Here is a 17,465-nt window from a genome sequence, read left to right as displayed (position 1 = left end):
GCCACGTGGGACTAATCCTTCCACCTAAGCGTTGCCAACTAGGATTCACTACAAAAGAACTAGACATTTAGCGGCAACAACAGTTGCCACAAAAGCCCAGAAAATCGTCACTTTGGACCAATCACAGCCTTCTAAACTCGGTGGATAATGGGCCCGGCCTTCTACCCTTCTCCACTTAAATACCGGGCTTCGCTTTGCATGGTATGGGGCTTGAACATGCGACCTAAGCCACAAATCCTCCACCTTTTGCCACTTCAGCTAGGCCTTGGGGGCCAATTTCATCACAATTTCAATAACTATTTACTAAGGGAAACACCATTATCACTTATCAGTACACGAGACAAAAGAATCACCAGGTAAGTCTTCTGAACCGTTCTCCTTTTTTCCACCCCAAAATCAGCTAAAAGTGCCTCCAATCAGCAAGCTCCTTTTTCCTTCTCTCTTTCTTCAATAGTTGTCTCTCGGCTTCTTTAGGAGCTGGTGAAGCTTCTATCTTTTGGCCTACTGGCTCAGCATGTTCTGGAACCTCAGATTCGTGGTCATTATCCTCCACATCTTCATCATCATCAAGAAGGTCGTCCTCACTTTCTGTTTCCTGCAAACCCAATTACAAATTTAGTATATGCACAGTACGAACTCGAACAAACGTTCCAACTTTTATGGCAGCCAAATATTGCAATAATTTGTGTTATTTACTTCCTTTTCCTTCTTTTTGAACTTTCTATTCCCTCGTGAAAGAAAATTAATCCCTAAATTTTGAAGAACAAACAGCACAGAAAACATAGACATGAGAGTAGGGAGTCAACAGAACAATAAATCATTAAGCAAAATGAACAGACATAAGGAATAAAATATGCATGGAAGAATAACTATTAACTTGTAAAACTCCGGGTGTCCAAAGAGAAAGGAAACACTAGCTACGCTTGCAGCCACAGGCCCCAACCAAACATTCCAATTTAAAAAAAGGAAAACATTTTTAGAACCAAAAATCAAATAAGGAAGTCGTCTTAAAAGTCCAACATTCTCCCACAATGTGACTTAAACAAACACCTCAAAGCAATGGAAACAATCATCCTATAGGCAGTACCAACTATTGGAACTTGGAATTAAAGCTTAATTGTTATTGTTTTACTTACACTAAGTCGGGCCTTTGCCAAGAGTTCTCTTAGCTTGGCTAGAAACTTGTATGCTAGGGACTGAAGGAAACCACAGATGTTTTGATGTAATTTCAACTCCTAAGTGTTCCCTAAAAGCTAGATGTTTGGTTAACCTTTATAGTTGGGGTTAATCTATCCCCTGGTATTCGCCAGCTCCTTAGTCTTATAATATTTCTTTCATAATCTCTGCAACTTCTTTATGACATTTAACTTACTTCATCGAATCTGCCCCCCGGATATTATTTCGCGCCGTTCCATAACTTGTACTCCCTCCATTTAAAAAAGAATGTCTTTTACCCTTTTTGACAACTCTTTATTTCAACTTTCCACATACATGTTTAAAGACCACAAGACTAAAGGACATTTTGTTTAGTCTAAGATCCCAAGATTCACCACTTTCTTAAACTCCATGTAAAAGTCAAAACCAGACAAACAAATTGAAATAAGGGACTATGTTAGTGTAGGAACAAGTTCGAGATAGAACTAGAACTGTTAGAGAAACACTAACTTGCTTGGAAATCAAATGACTTCCTATTGGAATTCGACAGGTCCTAAAAGAGCATACCACAACTAGTTCAGGGTTGAAAACACAGTAATTTAACTGACTAAACAAGACATAACACTGTATTTGCTTGTGGATTCTTCAACCACTTCTCAAATATAACATTGAATTTTTTCAATTATCAGAGAAGTTAAAAATACAATCTACCACACTTATATCCCTAACCTAAAAATCCAAAAAAAATCATATCCAAAGAACAGAACAATACCTCAACAGGTTCAGGTTTTTTTCCAGATTCAATGGAACCCACAAAAGACTGAAGAGGAGCAGTGGTGGCGTAGTAATCGTCATCATCTTCGTCATCAACATCTGCCCAAGATTTCACCGTCAACGGCGCCGGAGCCCACAAAACTTCCGGCTCCTGTTCTTTTTTCGATGACCCTTTACTCTTCTCCTTATCAGATTTCTTCTTCTTCCTCAAAGTATCAAGCGCCGCAAATACATTGGAATTTTTCACCATCACAGACCCTTCCTCCCTTCTGTTACTCCCCATCATTTCAACCAAGTAAACCCAATAAATCCTCTTCAATTTTCGTTCGTTCTACTCAAGTAAACAAAGAAAAATAAACTAGAAGAAATTGGAGAACAGTCGTAGGAATGGATTTGTTCAAATAATTTTTTTAGGGTTTGGGGAAGTTCTTGATAGATAAATGGGGAGATAACACGAGTGAGAGAGAAGAAATAGAGGGTTATATAGTTCTGGCCTATTGTGATTTGCTCCACCAATTATATTTTATAAACATACACGAATTTTATGTACAAATTCTCATAATTGACTATGGTCTATGGCTTAGATATCTACCTCTATAGTTTAAATAATTACAAGGATTTTTGTATCACTTATATTCAATATTTATATGGACAATAGTGTATCGAAAGAAAGAAGATAGATGACTGAGAATTACGAAAATTTAAAAATATTATTTTTAATCTTTCAGTTTTTTTAAAGAGATGACAAATACAAAGCGGTTACCATTTGTAGGCTCATTCACCAATTAGGTTAGGCCATGACTTTACACGAACAGAGACAGAGATGGAATTGCCCCTTCTTTCGTCATGCCTACCTAGATTCTCTCGATCCAGTTAAACCTACTTTGATGTAAGATGGGGTTGAAGTCTTAGGATAATTAAGCAGCTCCATACGCCATTTGAATATCAACAGTTTTTGTCCTAAGGCAAGCTCCTACATCTCTAGGGTTTGTGCTAAGGCAAGCTCTTGCATCTCTAGGGATATGCATCTTTTCTTTTTGTGTCTTCTCCTTTCGCTCAAGTGCTTCCCCTTATTGTTTGATTAAAGGAAATAAATAGAATCAACTGTAATAAATGAAGTGGATTTATTTCGTTTTCTTATTTATTTGCATAATTTCACTTGTATTCTTTCTCTTTACTATATCAATTGTTACCGTTATGTATCGCTTATATTTATTCGCTCTAATGGATGTATTAATACATATTAATTATTATCATTTTGTATCACTTATATTTATTCGCTCTAATGGAAGTATTAATATATACAATCTTGATAGATACAAGCATAATTATAAATCATGTGAATTTACTTAATTTCGTTGTATCAACGCATACAGTCATATGATAGGTTGTATGCGGTCACTCAACAAACTATATTTTGTTTCTCATATAACGAAATACAGTGAATTTAATCACTCTAATGGTTGTACCAACAAATACAATTTTGGATACAATCAACAATAGATCATATGAATTTACTTAATTTCGTTGTATATAATCATAATAGATTGTATACGTTCACTCAACAGATTATATTCGCAATGGAGATACAAACCAAAAAAGAAGAAGACTTGTTGAAGATAACATACAATATACGTCAATCATCACCATAATTTGGACATTATCATGTGCCCACTCCCAACACCATTGTAGCTTTAGCTTTCTTCCACCGTCCACCACAAATCAATCCCGTCTTCTTTGGCGAGGACGAAGTTGTCTGTGCAGGGAGAGGGAGCATGACCAAATCTGAAAATCGTTGGTCGTCTCTAGAGATCCATCGAGACAGCCAAATCATTAAAAATAAAGCTAAGTCAATTTACAAGAAGCAGAGAGTGGTACCGAGGCTAGCGGCTGTGGTGGCAAAAGAAGAGGGAAAGGAGGCAAAGATGGTTTGCACGTCTCAACTAATTCAGTAGGTTATGTTACTCTTAACTCTTCAAAAATATCAATGAGTGCTTGTCTATTTTTGGAGAATCCGACATGAATATTGCATAGAAAGTGAAGAGTCCGTGCAACTTCGGTTACATGCTGAATAGTATATTCACCTCACATCCTTCTCTAATTTCTGGTATAAGCCGGGGGAATACGGAGTCCACACAATCGCCTCAACAAAAACAAGCGAGATCATGCCTCACATAACCAATAAAAAAACAATTCTACTTGTATTTCATTCACCAAACCTTAGTTCAATAGGCACTAGCATCAATGTGCTACTTTTACACATAAACTTAACTCTCTAGATCTCCAAATACCATTCACATACAGCAAAATTGTCCAGCCAGACACATTATTTTTTTTGCAAAACTTTTCTCATTTCTCTTTACCTTTCTAAGCTCCAAGAACTAGTCCATAGTTTTTTTGTGCCCTAAAGACCAAAACTTAGAGCCCAAATCTTTTTCTACATCAGCAAAACAACGATTTGGTGTACCAAACTGTTTGGAACTCGGACCATTGACGCTAATCATTCCAAGCTGGGTAGAATTTACCGCATTGGCTGCTGGTTGTAATGGCTCTTCTCTTTCTTCTTTGCTGCAGCAAGCCTGGCACTCCTTGCAGCAGCCTCTGTTGCGACAGCTCTTGCAGCACCATCTGTCTCTTTGCCGGATTTCTTTTTCTTTGCCGATGCCACCCTTTTCAGCCTCTCCTTCATATCCACCGTAGATGCATCTTCTACTTGCTCAGCTCCTCCAGTTTCCTCTGGTAGAACAGTTGCACCTACGCTGTTTGGCTGATCCTCTGATTCCTTCACCTCCTTGGATGCTTTATCCTTCTTTTTCTTCTTCTTAGCACTTTTAGGCTCTTTAGCCCCACCATTTTTCATTTCCACATCTTCTGTTGGCTGACCCTCTTTCTTCTCATTGGCAACATCTGTAATTATAAGAGAAACATTTAGGAAAATCCACCTTCAGATACCCATAGAATGAAGCTAGCCATCTTAACCACATGATGACCAACAAAGTGCTAACAAAAGAAAAGAAAGTAGACATGTTTAAAGAGTCTATAAAATGCAAAGGAATATGATATCAATCCTAAGGAGGTAGGACATCAATTTCATCACCCAACTTCGATCACTATTTACTAAGGGAGGAGATAGAAGGATAACACTGTAATCAGTAAATGAGAAGAAGAATTACCAGGTAAGTCGTCTGGACCTTTCTCCTTCTGTTCAACCCCAAAATCAGCTAAAAGCGAGTCCAATTCAGCAAGCTCCTTCTTCCTTCTCTCTTTCTTTGATAGCTGTCTCTCAGTTTCTTTAGGAGCTGGTGAAGCTTCTATCTTTTGGCCTACTGGATCAGCATGTTCTGGAACCTCAGATTCGTGGTCATTGTCCTCCACATCTTCATCTTCATCAAGAAGGTCGTCTTCGCTTTCGGTTTCCTGCAAGTCCAATTACAACTTCAGTATATGCACAATACTAACTCAAAAAAAGGTTCAATTTTTTATGGCTACCAAATATAGATTGTGTGTTATCTCTCCTTCATTTTCTTCTCTTCAAACTTTATATCTCCTTATAAAAGAAGATTTATCCTTCCAATTTGGAGAACAAATAGACGCAGAAACAGACATGAGAGTGAGTCAACAACAACATACCCAGTAAAATCCCACAGTGGGGTCTGGGAAGGTTGGAATGTACGCAAACCTTACCTCTATGTTGTTTCCGAAAGACCATCAGCACAAGTGCAACAAATCAAAGTATTCACGAAAAAAGGAAATCCCAGAATGAAGAACGACATGTCAAATAACAAGGAAAGCAGTACAGAGCATCCAAGGAAAAGAAAAAATAACAGCAACAAATAATATTGTTAGTAAAAGAAATTACATGCACAAGGCTAATACTACGACAAACAAGCACCCCCACGAAGCCTAAACCCACCGTAAAAAGCAAGTCATAGCTCAACTACCTACTAACCTTATATCCTAATCTGTTACCTCCATACCCTCCTATCTAAGGACATGTCCACGATAAGTTGAAGCTACATCATATACGGTATAATCACCTCACTTTTTGACTTACTTCTACCTCTCTTCATACTCAATATATCCCCAACCTCCCACACCTCCTTATTGGAGCATCTTCGCATATCTTCTTCACATGTCCAAACCATCTATCTCGTCTCCCTCATCTTGTCTACCACATAAATCATCCCCACTCTATCCTAAATATTATCATTCTTAATGTTATATCTCTTAGTATAACTACACATCCATCTCAACATCCTCATTTCCACAGCTTGCATTTTCTAAACATGTGAGTTGTCGACTGGCTAAAACTTAGCTCCATATAACAAAGTTGGTTTAATCATCACTCTATAGAACTTACCCTTAAGATTTGGTGGAATCTTTTTATCACATGACTCGGGGACGAGCCTCCATTTCATCCATCACGCACCAATATAATGTGTGGCATCATCATCATCTCCCAATTTCTTTGGATTAAAGACCCAAGATACTTGAAACTTGCTTTCTTGGGGATGGCCTATGAATAAAAACTTACTTCTACACCTACCTCACCAAATGCATCACTGAACTTGCACCGAGTATTTTGTTTTGGTCCTACTCAACCTGAACCCTATAGACTTTCGTTGGATGCGCAAATCCCCTCTTCGCCCAAGGAATGCTTACCGAAGGGAAATGTTAACTACTTGAATAAGAAGACCGGAGTCTACCTTCGCATTAGGAGTTCCCTCATTTCAGATTATGTAAAGTACCCAAGGGCGTAAGCCTTTCGGCTGGTTTAAGATGATGAGAAAGAAATGAAAGCCCATTTCGGGTTGATTCGATTCCCCCGCTTGCCCAGGAAATGAGTTGCGTAGCGGTTACCTTAGGGTTAGGGAGGGTATAGACTTCATGGTTTGTCTCCAAACCTCTAACGTAGCATTAACTCCACCGTAAATCTTATCAATTAGTACTATATCATCTGCAAATAACAGACCATGGCACCTCACCTTGGACATGGTGCATCAATTCATCATCACCAAGGCAAAATAACATGGTCCAAGTGTTAATTCCTAGTGCAACCCCATCTTGACCGAGAAGTGTTTTGTGTCTCCTCCCACTATGCTTACTTGGGTCTTGGCTCCATCATGTCTAGCCTGAAGACATCCCCATAGGACCTCTCTTGGGACTGTCGTGAGTCTACTCTACATTACTAAACACCATATGCAGGTTTTTTCTTCCCCTCCCTTTACTTCTCCACTGGTCTCTCCTCACAAGATGGATAGCTTCTATAGTAGAAAAAGAATGTAAAACATGCATGGAATAAACTATTAACTTGTGAAACTCCTAGCGTCCAAAACAGAAAGGAAAAGCCTAGCTACACTTGCAGCCACAGGCCCCATTTTCCAATTTCAACAGGAGAATACTTTTAGAACCAAAAATCACACAAGGAAGTTGTCCTAAAAGACCAACATTCTCCCGTAATATGGTTTTAAGTAATAACATAACACAATGGAAACAATCATCCTATCTGTCGTATTAACTATTAGAACTTGGAATTCACACTTAACAATTATTGTTTCACTTACATTAGTCTAGCCGTCGCCAAGAGTTCTCTTAGCTTGGTTAGAAACCTGTATGTTAGGGACTAAAAGAAATCGCAGATGTTCTGATGGTAGAAAAAAATCTACTGCAAAATAACCATGAAGACCGTGGATTCAATTTCAAGTAATTTTTAAAAAATAAAATTGGAACATTGATAAAAGGAAGTAGTTGTGAATTAAAATTTAATTATAGAATTTTAAATTATAGATATGCAGTTGAAACAACTGCTCCATGTACGATGAAGTCTTTTTGAATCATGTTAGCTAATGTTGATTTCTTCCATCATTTTCAGGCAACTTAAAATGAAATTTTATTTGTTAAATAATTTTATATATATTGGGATTTGATAAATCTTTTATATCTCTTAGAGATATAATCAATTAAAAAATATCCATACACACACAATGGAGTCCTAGGTCCCAAAGTGGAGGTCATTCCTTCTTTATAGGGCAGCTTAAAGGGCATTTAAATATGTCACATAACTGAACTCTGTTCCAGTAATGATGCTATTACTGTGGCCTCGACAAGAAGAAATGGCAAAGCACTTTAATCTCAATGACGGCGGTAGTAGAGCTGTTGCTGATTTAAGTGCCATCACTGTGTCTCTACACCGTGACGATGGTCATGCAGATGACATGGTACTGAGATTCATTTTTATCTTATTTAATTTCTCTAGAAGATTTCTTAAATCAGTGTGCACTACTGACTTTTAGGATTTCTCACAGCAAAGGTTATAGTACTCTATATTAATCCTTTTGTAGTTTATTTGAAGCGAAATGTCTACATAGTTATGATGAATTGAGAGAAAAAATAGACTTTAAAGTTGTTTATGCACTAACCCCAATGCCATGATGGGCAAAAGTAGAGCAATATATATTAGCACTGAAATGGAAAGCTGGAATGGTGGCTAATCAAGGTATATCACAAGTACATGGATGCAAGAATAAAAGCTTGAACAAAGGTTGTTGTCTGTTTGACAGGTTATGTGGCTCAATCTTTTAAAGTTTGGTTCCTTTTGTTCCATAGAGGGTAGAAAATTTTACACACGAAAAGAAGTCCTTTGCAAATATTATGAGAAATGGATGAAACTTGCGAGAATATGAATCAGGAACTGGCTAAATACTCCTCAACTAGCTTAGTACGGTCGTTCATGACTCATAATCACTTTTCAATTTATAAGATCATGTTGTACTATTACTATAATATTATGACACATCACACAAGTAAGCTATAACCTGTTATTGTCCTTTTATTTAATTGAGTGTTAGTAAATAAGATTTTGGAACATAAAGAGTCCTCTCATATCTGAAAAAACAGTTTTTAGTCTTGTCATAATCAAACTTCCGTTTATTGTGATTATGTTTAGTCTTAGTTTTAAGGCTGACAGAATTTAAAATCAAATTATTTTGCACGAGGTAGTTTTTATATTGAATGGTCTTTAGCAATGTGGTCAAGTAATACAATAACAGGAATGATCTAATGGCTTCACCAAAAGTTTATCTTCTTTAGCATTAATTGGAAGAAAATATACCCCCCACAATTTTGGCATAATTGACGGAAGTACCATCATATTCTTGCATATTAGTTATTTTTAAGACCAGAACATATAGATATATCTAATGGGGTATATAAGATAGAAGTTGAAATTATTGAATCACCTATGAATGAAAATTTCTGTTGAATACTTCTATTGAGCAAGGGTTACCTACTTAGTACTCTACGAGTCTACATTAAGCGGCCCTTTTTTTAAGCCAAAATATTTGTGTACGTAGTGATGATAAATTTAGAGAAAAAATAGGCTTTAAAATTGGTTATGCACTCCTAATGACGGGATGGGCAAGAGCCAAGAGTAGAGCAATATCTATTAACGTTGAAATTGGATACTAGATTGGTGGCAATTCATGTAGATCAAACAATGTGAACGTAATAATAAAAGCTAGAAGAGATTATCGCCGGCTTGATTATGGCTCAATGAATATAAGAAATGGACAATTTGAGTTTTTTTTTTTTTTTTTGAGAATGGTAAAGTTGTAACAATTTGAGTTATTTCATTCTTAGAAAAGGAAGAAGGCACCATAATGTATGTACAATAGTTTAAAAAGGACAAATGATAGAACTATAAAAATGCTCTCAGGCACGGCTATCAAGGCAAGTCAACTTAAAACCTAAAGTCGATTTCACTCTGTCTGGGGCCTACTCCGGCAACTTATGACCTAAACTTTTTCAATTGGGGGAAAAGTATATTCTACAATTCAGGATTCAAATCTTACGAAATCATTAGGTGTAAATACGGCGCGGAGAAACCTAGTATGAATGGATCAAGCGAAGTCGGAATTTAATGAGGGTGAAGATTAGCATTAAAGTCTTGAAGTACTTAGTTTCAGTATTTATTGAAGCATTAAAGTAACAGGGAAAAGTAGTTCAGAAATGGAAATTAACGGACCACTTCTCAGAATTTTGTTGCACTCTTAAATACCACAAGAATGGTAGATATGTCAGCTTTATTTCCATTCGAGATCTGAGCAAATCTGTCATTATTACTCCGGAATCTTCATACAAAGGAGGTTGGGGGAACATTGCACAAAATAGAAAAGTTTATCCACGAGGCACCAGGAAAACAAAAAGCACAGAATAACAGTGAAAGACAACTTGGAACCTCTTTCAAAGAAGCCTTCAACAACAACAGATGAACGACGGAGAGGATGAAGAAGGCACAAATACAAGTTGTAGGTGATAGCATATAAATCCTGGGTGGAAGGTCAGCATCGGAGAGGATCTGCTCAATAGATGTATTGTCGGAAAATTTAAGAACCCATTACAGGAGACTCCAATCTTGAATGGTGTAAGGAGATGGGTACGCAATACCTAGAAGTCAGCCACAGGTGTTAGTGTTTTCGCTATGAACGAAGGACAGTTCTTGTTTGAACTTCCTTCAAGATTTTCGATAGAGCACGTGATGTTGACAGTGTGGATCTAGAAGAAGATGAAGCTTAATATCGACTGGTGGAAGTCAACTACGAAAGTGTTGGCCAGCAGAAGTAAGGAGAGGAGAGCCTGGGTCTGGATAAGACTTCTAGGGCTACCTTTGAGCATGTGGTACCAGAAAATATTTAAGCAGCTTGGAGATCAGTGTGGAGGATTTAATGAGACAGAAGAGGAGACATCTCTCAAAAATAACCTATACTAGATTCATATCAAGGTGAAGGGCAACAGAAAGATGGTACCGAAGTCGATAGAGGTGACCAGTGAAGGTTTTGTGAATATTATTCTGATCTGGTGTGAAGCTCTGCTGCCAATGAAAATAGAGGGGGAAAGTGAAGGTGCAGGTTATGGTTCTGAGGGTAATGAAGGGAGAACCCTTTTTAGTGAAGGATCTAACAGTCCTCAAATCAAACCATGTGCACGTGGGCACCTTGAAAATGAGGAGTTTTCAAATTGGAAGGCACGTGAGCAGAATTCAAAATGGAAAGGGTGACTATGTGTTGTAGTGGGCCAAGTCCTAAAAGGGGGTTAATTTGGGCCTTAGAACCTTGGAAGCAAAAGAGAAGACAGAAAGTTATTCTAATTCTGAAGCCCAGGAGATGGACATAGTAAACATCGAGATAATTGCAAACTTATCAATCCAGTACACACAATACGCTTTGAGAAATTAGGAACTCAGGATAAGGAAGAACAACAAATTTTCCAGTTCGAACAAACCAAGAAGAGCTTGGTGGCTGTAGAGTCAACAGTTGTCGAGAGAGGGGAACTGAAGAGTATACAATTGAAGCTGCAAGGAGAGAACACCAACATTGTAGCAGAAGATGCAACTCCATTGAAGATTCAATTACCAACAGAACAAAATGCTTAAACACTAAGCACGCTTATTTGGATTCAACTAGACATCATCGTATTGATACCGAATTTGGAGTTGATTTCAAAGGGTACGAGGAGAAGCCAAAAGGCAAAAGAACTTCTTATGAAGATAGATAATAACAAGCAAAAAAGTAAAGAACAACAAGGGAGCAGTCAGTCATTAAAAAGAAAGAGGTAAATGAACTGAAAGGTTTAGAGCTGGATACTAATTTCATGAGTTATGGTACTAGAAGTAGGGAGGAAACTTGGCCATAAAAGAATAATGAAGTTATACAGAGTCTTGGAGCACAAGGCAACTGAATTGTGCTAGGAAAAAGGGAATGATCAAAAATATATTACATACCTGGTAAGCTGATGAGGTTTGCTTCCAGGTGGTGAAGGTGGAGGGGGAAATCACAGATATAAGTGAGTCAATTATGTTCAGTTGGAGGAAAGTGGGACTAGAGGAGGTACAGTCAGTATGTGGGACAAAAGAGTACGGGAAGGAGTGCTCAGCAGTGTGGAAATGTATTCAGTGACTTGTAGTTTTTCTGGGAAGTGTCATGATTTCAATTGGCACCTTACAGGGGTTTATTCCCCAAATAATAGAAAGGAGAGTAAAGAGACTTGTTGGGAGATTGGGGCAGCTAGAGGCTAGTTTCAGGACCTTGTGATTGTGTAATCTGTTAAGGCTTCCAACACCGACAGACATGATCCAGAAAAGAAAAATTGCAACAGAATTAGTAAAGGAATGATAAACTAGTCTGATTTTATTGAGGATATGGAGCCAGTGGATTTAGCATTGTTAGGGGGAGTAGTTCACTTGGAAGAAAGGTGACAGACACACAACAGCTAGACTAGATAGATTCTTATTTTCAGAAGAATGGGATACAAACTTCAGGAACATCAGACAGAATATCCTACACAGAGTGACTTTTGACCACTCACCTATAATGTTAATTGGATAGTAGAAAGTCATACTTCAAGTTTGAAAATTGACGGTTGGAAACAGAGGGTTTCAATGAAAGAGCGCAAGTGTGGTGGGACTCTTTCACCTTTAGTGGAAAGGCAGACTACATTCTGGTGGCGAAACTAAGAGCTCTACAAGGGAAATAGAAGGAGTGGAGTAAGACTTCTCAAGGTAACTTGGGTATTCAGAAGCACAATGTTTTGAGACAGCTAACTCAACTAGAGGAGATTCAGGAACACAGAGCACTAAAGGAAGAAGAGATAGCTTCTATACTAGCACTCAATATGGAATTTGGAGACATAGCTAAAAGGGAAGAGACTATATGGAGAAAGAAATCCATGACAATATGGTTAAAGCAAGGGGATAGAAACACTAGGTTTTTCACAGAACTGCAAATACTCACAAAAGAATTAACACAATTGACAAGCTAAAAGTTAGAGGGAAAATCTTGACTAAACCAGAAGAGGTGCAGGAGGAGATTGTTGCCTACTATGAGAAGTTATACTCTAAGTGAGAAGATTAAAGACCACAACTAGATATGAGGAATTGCCCCACGATAGGAGAAGATGAAAACAATTTGATGATGGCACCATTTGAACAACAAGAGATCCTCGAGAACATAAAAGCATGTGCAGGTGACAAAACACCAGGGCTGGATGGTTCTCCCTGGCATCCTTTAGTCATTGATAGGGAATTATCAGTCTAGAGTTGGTTGCAACAGTGCAAAACTTACATAAGGTAGGAATTTTTTAAAGGAGACTCAATGCCACCTTTGTGGCTCTAATTCCTAAGAAGATAGGAGCTATGGAGTTCAAGACTTCAGACCTAGAATATGATAGGAGGGGTTTACAAGATCATTGCCAAGCTACTGGCAGAAAAATTGAAAAAAAGGCATACACCGACTAGTGGACAAACAGCAGACGACATTTATAAAAGGCAGATAAATCATGGATGCACTGCTGATAGAAAATGAGTGTGTGGCTGGAGTCCAGGCAAAGAAGTTAGTAGCCTGCTATTTTACATAAGCTAGATAAACAGAAGGCATATGATCACCTGAATTGGATATTTCTAATTCCCATGATGCAGAGGATGGGATTTGGAGCTACATGGATCAATTGGGTAAAATATTGCATTAGTACAGTTAATTCTCTTATTATTAATTAAGAGAACCCCAAGTAGTTTCTTTTCCTGCCAGAGGAGCTTGAGACAGGGTGACCCTCCATCCTATTTTCTCTTTATCCTAGCAATGGAAGGAACGACCAACATTATTCAAGCAAAACCAAGGAAGAAAAGTTGGGTCAGAGGATTTCAGGTGGGCAACAGGGCAGCGAACAATGTGGAGATAACTCATCTGTAATATGCAGATGATACTTTAGTTTTTTGTGCAGAAGTGAGAGGACACATGTTGATCATGAGGGTAATATTCATCATATTTGAAGCAATTTCTGGGCTACACATCAATTGGGGGAAGAGCTTGATATATCCCATCAATTCTATGTAGCGGAGGTGGAGAACTGGCAACAATTCTGGGAGGCAAAGTGGGTGAGCTTCCAACAATATCTTTAGGCATGCTTTTGGGTGCCAAAAGTAAATCTAGGAGAAGTTGGAATGGAGTGGTAAAAAAGCATGAGAAGAAGTTAACTAACTGGAAAAGTCAATATCTTTCCTTGGGAGGAAGATTGACTTAGGTTAATAGTGTTTTACATGCATTATCTTCTAGCATAATGTCTGTTTTCCCAGCCTCAGACAGTGTGATAGAAGAGGATAGATGCATTAAGAAGGAATTCTTCTGGCAGGAAATGAAGATAAGAAAAAAAGAAAAGAAAAAGTTTCATTTGGTTAGTATTTAAGTGGAGAAGGGTAGAGGGCGGGCCCATTATCCACAGAGTTTAGAAGGCTGTGATTGGTCCAAAGGGCGGGTCACAGACGGATTTCTCGGTTATCAAAAAAAAGTTTCATTTGGTTAAACAGAGGGAGCTAACAAGAAGAAAAAAAGGAGATGTGGGTATTAGAGACATGAAAATGCACAACAAAAACATAATGATGAAATGACTACGGAAGTTTGTAACAATTGACAATATGCTATGGGAGGAGGTTATTAATGAAAAATATGAAATGGAGGGTAAATGGATAATAATGAGGGTGGTTACCCCCTATGGATGTAGCATTTGGAGATCCATCAGGAACCTTTGGCCACTAGTTTTAACTAGAACCAACTTCAAAGTGGGAAATGGCATGGAAGTGTCCTTCTAGGAGGACAAATGGACTAGACAAGAACCTCTAAAATAACTCTATCCAGACATCCATACTTATGCCTTGACCAGCAGGCCACTGTGGCTGACATGTGCACAAGACATGGGTGGAATCTGCCGAAGGCATCTGAATGATTGGAAAATGGAGAAGATAGCAGCTTTCAACAACACAGCTGCCCATTTGAGTAATTTAACTGGGGCAGATGGCACAATAGTTTGGAAGATAGACAACAAGGGAATCTTCACTATCAACTCTGCATCTAGAGATCTAATGCTTCAACAATCAGGAGAAGAGATGGCCATGAAAAATGATATGGAAAGTAAAGATACCATACAAGGTGAACTGTTTTTCTGAGTTTCTGGCAAAGGAAGCGGCGTTGACACACAAAGATATGAAAGAAAAAAAAAAAGAGGTCTCCAGCTTTGTCCTGGATGCTATTTATGTGGGGAACAAGCAGAGTCAACCATCTTTTTTACATTGCATGTGGACAGACCAGCTTTGGAGGACCTTCATCAGCTTAAGAAAGACCAAATGGGTAAAGCCAATGAATGTAGAAGGTATCTAAAATACTGGAACAGTGTGGGCAATGCAACAGAAAAGAAAGAGAGATGGAAGATTGTCCCAGTTATGGTGGACACTGTGGAAAGAAAGAAATCAGAGATGTTCAGAGGGAAAGTAGAACAATTTACTGAAGTTCAAGATGAATTGTTTAGCTCTTTATTACTTTTGGTGTAAGCAGGAAGTGTTAGCACAAACAGACGACATTTTTCATGTTTTAGATTATTTGTAACAAAAAGTACAAATGGGAACTCAAAATTATAAGTTGTAATACTTATTTTTATTTGGGGGGGGGGAGGCAAAAATTGTCCATCTCTCTATTTCGACATTTGAGCAATCTCATTTTCCGCCATATTCTCACTAATTAATGGTAACTCTCAAATCTTAGTTTCTTAATCATAAAAGGATAGAACTTTGAAATTTACAGAGATATATCACAACATCAATATTGGCTGACTTTGAATTACAACACAGTAAAAATATATGGCAGGCAAAAAAAATTCTGAATACATCTGTGGTAGCCTAGTAAGAGGGTGGCTAAAGTAGAATGTGAATGTTGTAGGGATTATAACTTTCAGAGGCTTAAAATCTAAAAGTTATTTGAATCAACTTATCTCAATATCACTTAATTAGCAAAGTGATGATTGTTCTTAGATTGATTCCTCCAAATCATATATGCCCATCATGTTTCTGAAATGATCTTTTATGGATAGAATGAATTCGAAAAGGAAGCCAACTGAAAATATTTTGAGTAATTTAACATACATTCCTCCAAGTTTGCCATTGTCAAAATAAATTAGTTCAAGAGAAAGATCGTTTTTTTTAACTTGAATTAAGAGTTTGAAAGATAAACATTACTCTCCAATATTAACTGATTTAAAAGATATAACTTTTGATAAAATCCAAGTTGTAGAAATATTACATAACTAATGATGGCTACTTCCAAAAGAAACGTGTGTACTATAAAAAATATTTATGATTTCGTACAGATGACAAAAAGAGATGGGTTTACGATTTAATGATGACATAAATAAATGACAAATGAAGTTAGAAACATGTAAAAGAATTATTATTATTTTTCAATTTGATTTGAGAAATTAGCGGAAAAATAGTTAATTAAAATATATTCTTCTCTATATAGAATCATTGTTTCTTTTTAGGTTATTTTACCACACAATGTATGATTATGATATTTGATTTCTTTCAAAAGTTATTCAATGACTATGAGATTCATTTCCTTAGTTTGATAGAGTTTCTTTTGTTATATATATTGCACCGAAAACCATAATAATAACCGTGGTGTCCAAGTCAACTTTCACGCAACTCGAATAATTCCAGAGGATATCTGTCACCGCCCACCAACAACAGATTTCCAGCAACAACAGAAATGGGAAGAATCACCTAGTGTTTTTGCCAGTAACTTACTCAGAAAGCAAACTACTTCCTAATGGAATTCTTCAGGTCCTAAAACAGCGGGCCCCAACCAATTCGAGGTTGAAACACAGTAGAGTGATTAACACTGTCTTTGTTTGTTTAGTTGGCTTCTTCAACCACTTTTCAGATGCATCGTTCGTTCAATTTTTCAAGGGAATAAATTTTCGATTATCAAAAAGGTGAAAAATACAATCTAACACACATAAAAAGCAGAAATTTTTCATACCCAAAGAACAGCACATAAAAAGCAGGCAAAAGTGCAATACCTCAACAGGTTCAGGTTTTTTTTCAGATTCATTGGAACCCACAAAAGACTGAAGAGGAGCAGTGGTTGCATAGTAATCGTCATCATCTTCATCATCAACATCTGCCCAAGATTTCACCGTCAACGGCGCCGGAGCCCACAAAACTTCCGGCTCCTGTTCCTTCTTCGACGACCTTTTACTCTTCTCCTTATCAGATTTCTTCTTCTTCCTCAGAGTATCAAGCGCCGCAAATACATTGGAATTCTTCACTATCACAGACCCTTCTTTACTCCCCATCATTTCAACCAAGTAAACCCAATGTTTCTTCTTCAATTTAGGGTTTGGAGAAGTTGTTGGATCAGCAGATAACAGAGACTGAGAAAGAAGAATGGAGGTTTTATATATATATCAATATATTTTATAATTTTTATCAAAGAGACACCAATTTTATGTATAATTGCGCAATTATGCAACATGCTTTCTTAATTACCAAAAAAAAAAAATGTAGTATAACCTTTCCACAATCTATACAATTTACGCGGATTCAGAATTTGAATTAGTTCATTATCAAAAATTTATAATTATTTAGTAGATTCGTTAGAAAAGTATGAATAAAAATGAATGAACTTTATATATTTGTAAATTAAAAAAAAATTGTCACT

The 17,465-nt window shown here is 37.3% G+C and overlaps 2 protein-coding genes across 4 annotated transcripts in view; both read right to left on the bottom strand.

The window, feature by feature from the left end:
• Positions 1 to 2,375, bottom strand: part of LOC125841564 (nucleolin 1-like) — a 4,059-nt gene extending 1,684 nt beyond the window's left edge. Inside the window, exons 1-2 of one of the 3 annotated variants that reach the window (XM_049520715.1) lie at positions 1,928 to 2,375; positions 527 to 595 (exon numbers count right to left, since the gene is read on the bottom strand). In XM_049520715.1, the coding sequence (XP_049376672.1) occupies positions 527 to 595; positions 1,928 to 2,215 (357 nt within the window). In that variant the 5' untranslated portion in view covers positions 2,216 to 2,375. The remainder of the gene's footprint in view (positions 1 to 526; positions 596 to 1,927) is intronic. The other 2 variants (XM_049520716.1, XM_049520714.1) reach the window with 2 other exon arrangements.
• A 1,736-nt stretch (positions 2,376 to 4,111) lies between these two features.
• Positions 4,112 to 17,189, bottom strand: LOC125841565 (nucleolin 1-like). The gene is made up of 3 exons (XM_049520717.1): positions 16,825 to 17,189; positions 5,103 to 5,346; positions 4,112 to 4,836 (listed from the first exon to the last, which is right to left on the bottom strand). The coding sequence occupies exons 1-3, from the start codon at positions 17,101 to 17,103 to the stop codon at positions 4,451 to 4,453; spliced, it is 909 nt and encodes a 302-aa protein (XP_049376674.1). The 5' UTR covers positions 17,104 to 17,189; the 3' UTR covers positions 4,112 to 4,450.
• Positions 17,190 to 17,465: the final 276 nt, after the last annotated feature.

Source organism: Solanum stenotomum, chromosome 10 (genome assembly GCF_019186545.1).
Source record: "Solanum stenotomum isolate F172 chromosome 10, ASM1918654v1, whole genome shotgun sequence".
In the NCBI taxonomy this organism is placed as follows: Eukaryota; Viridiplantae; Streptophyta; class Magnoliopsida; order Solanales; family Solanaceae; genus Solanum; species Solanum stenotomum.
This window is presented reverse-complemented; position numbering and strand designations above follow the sequence as displayed.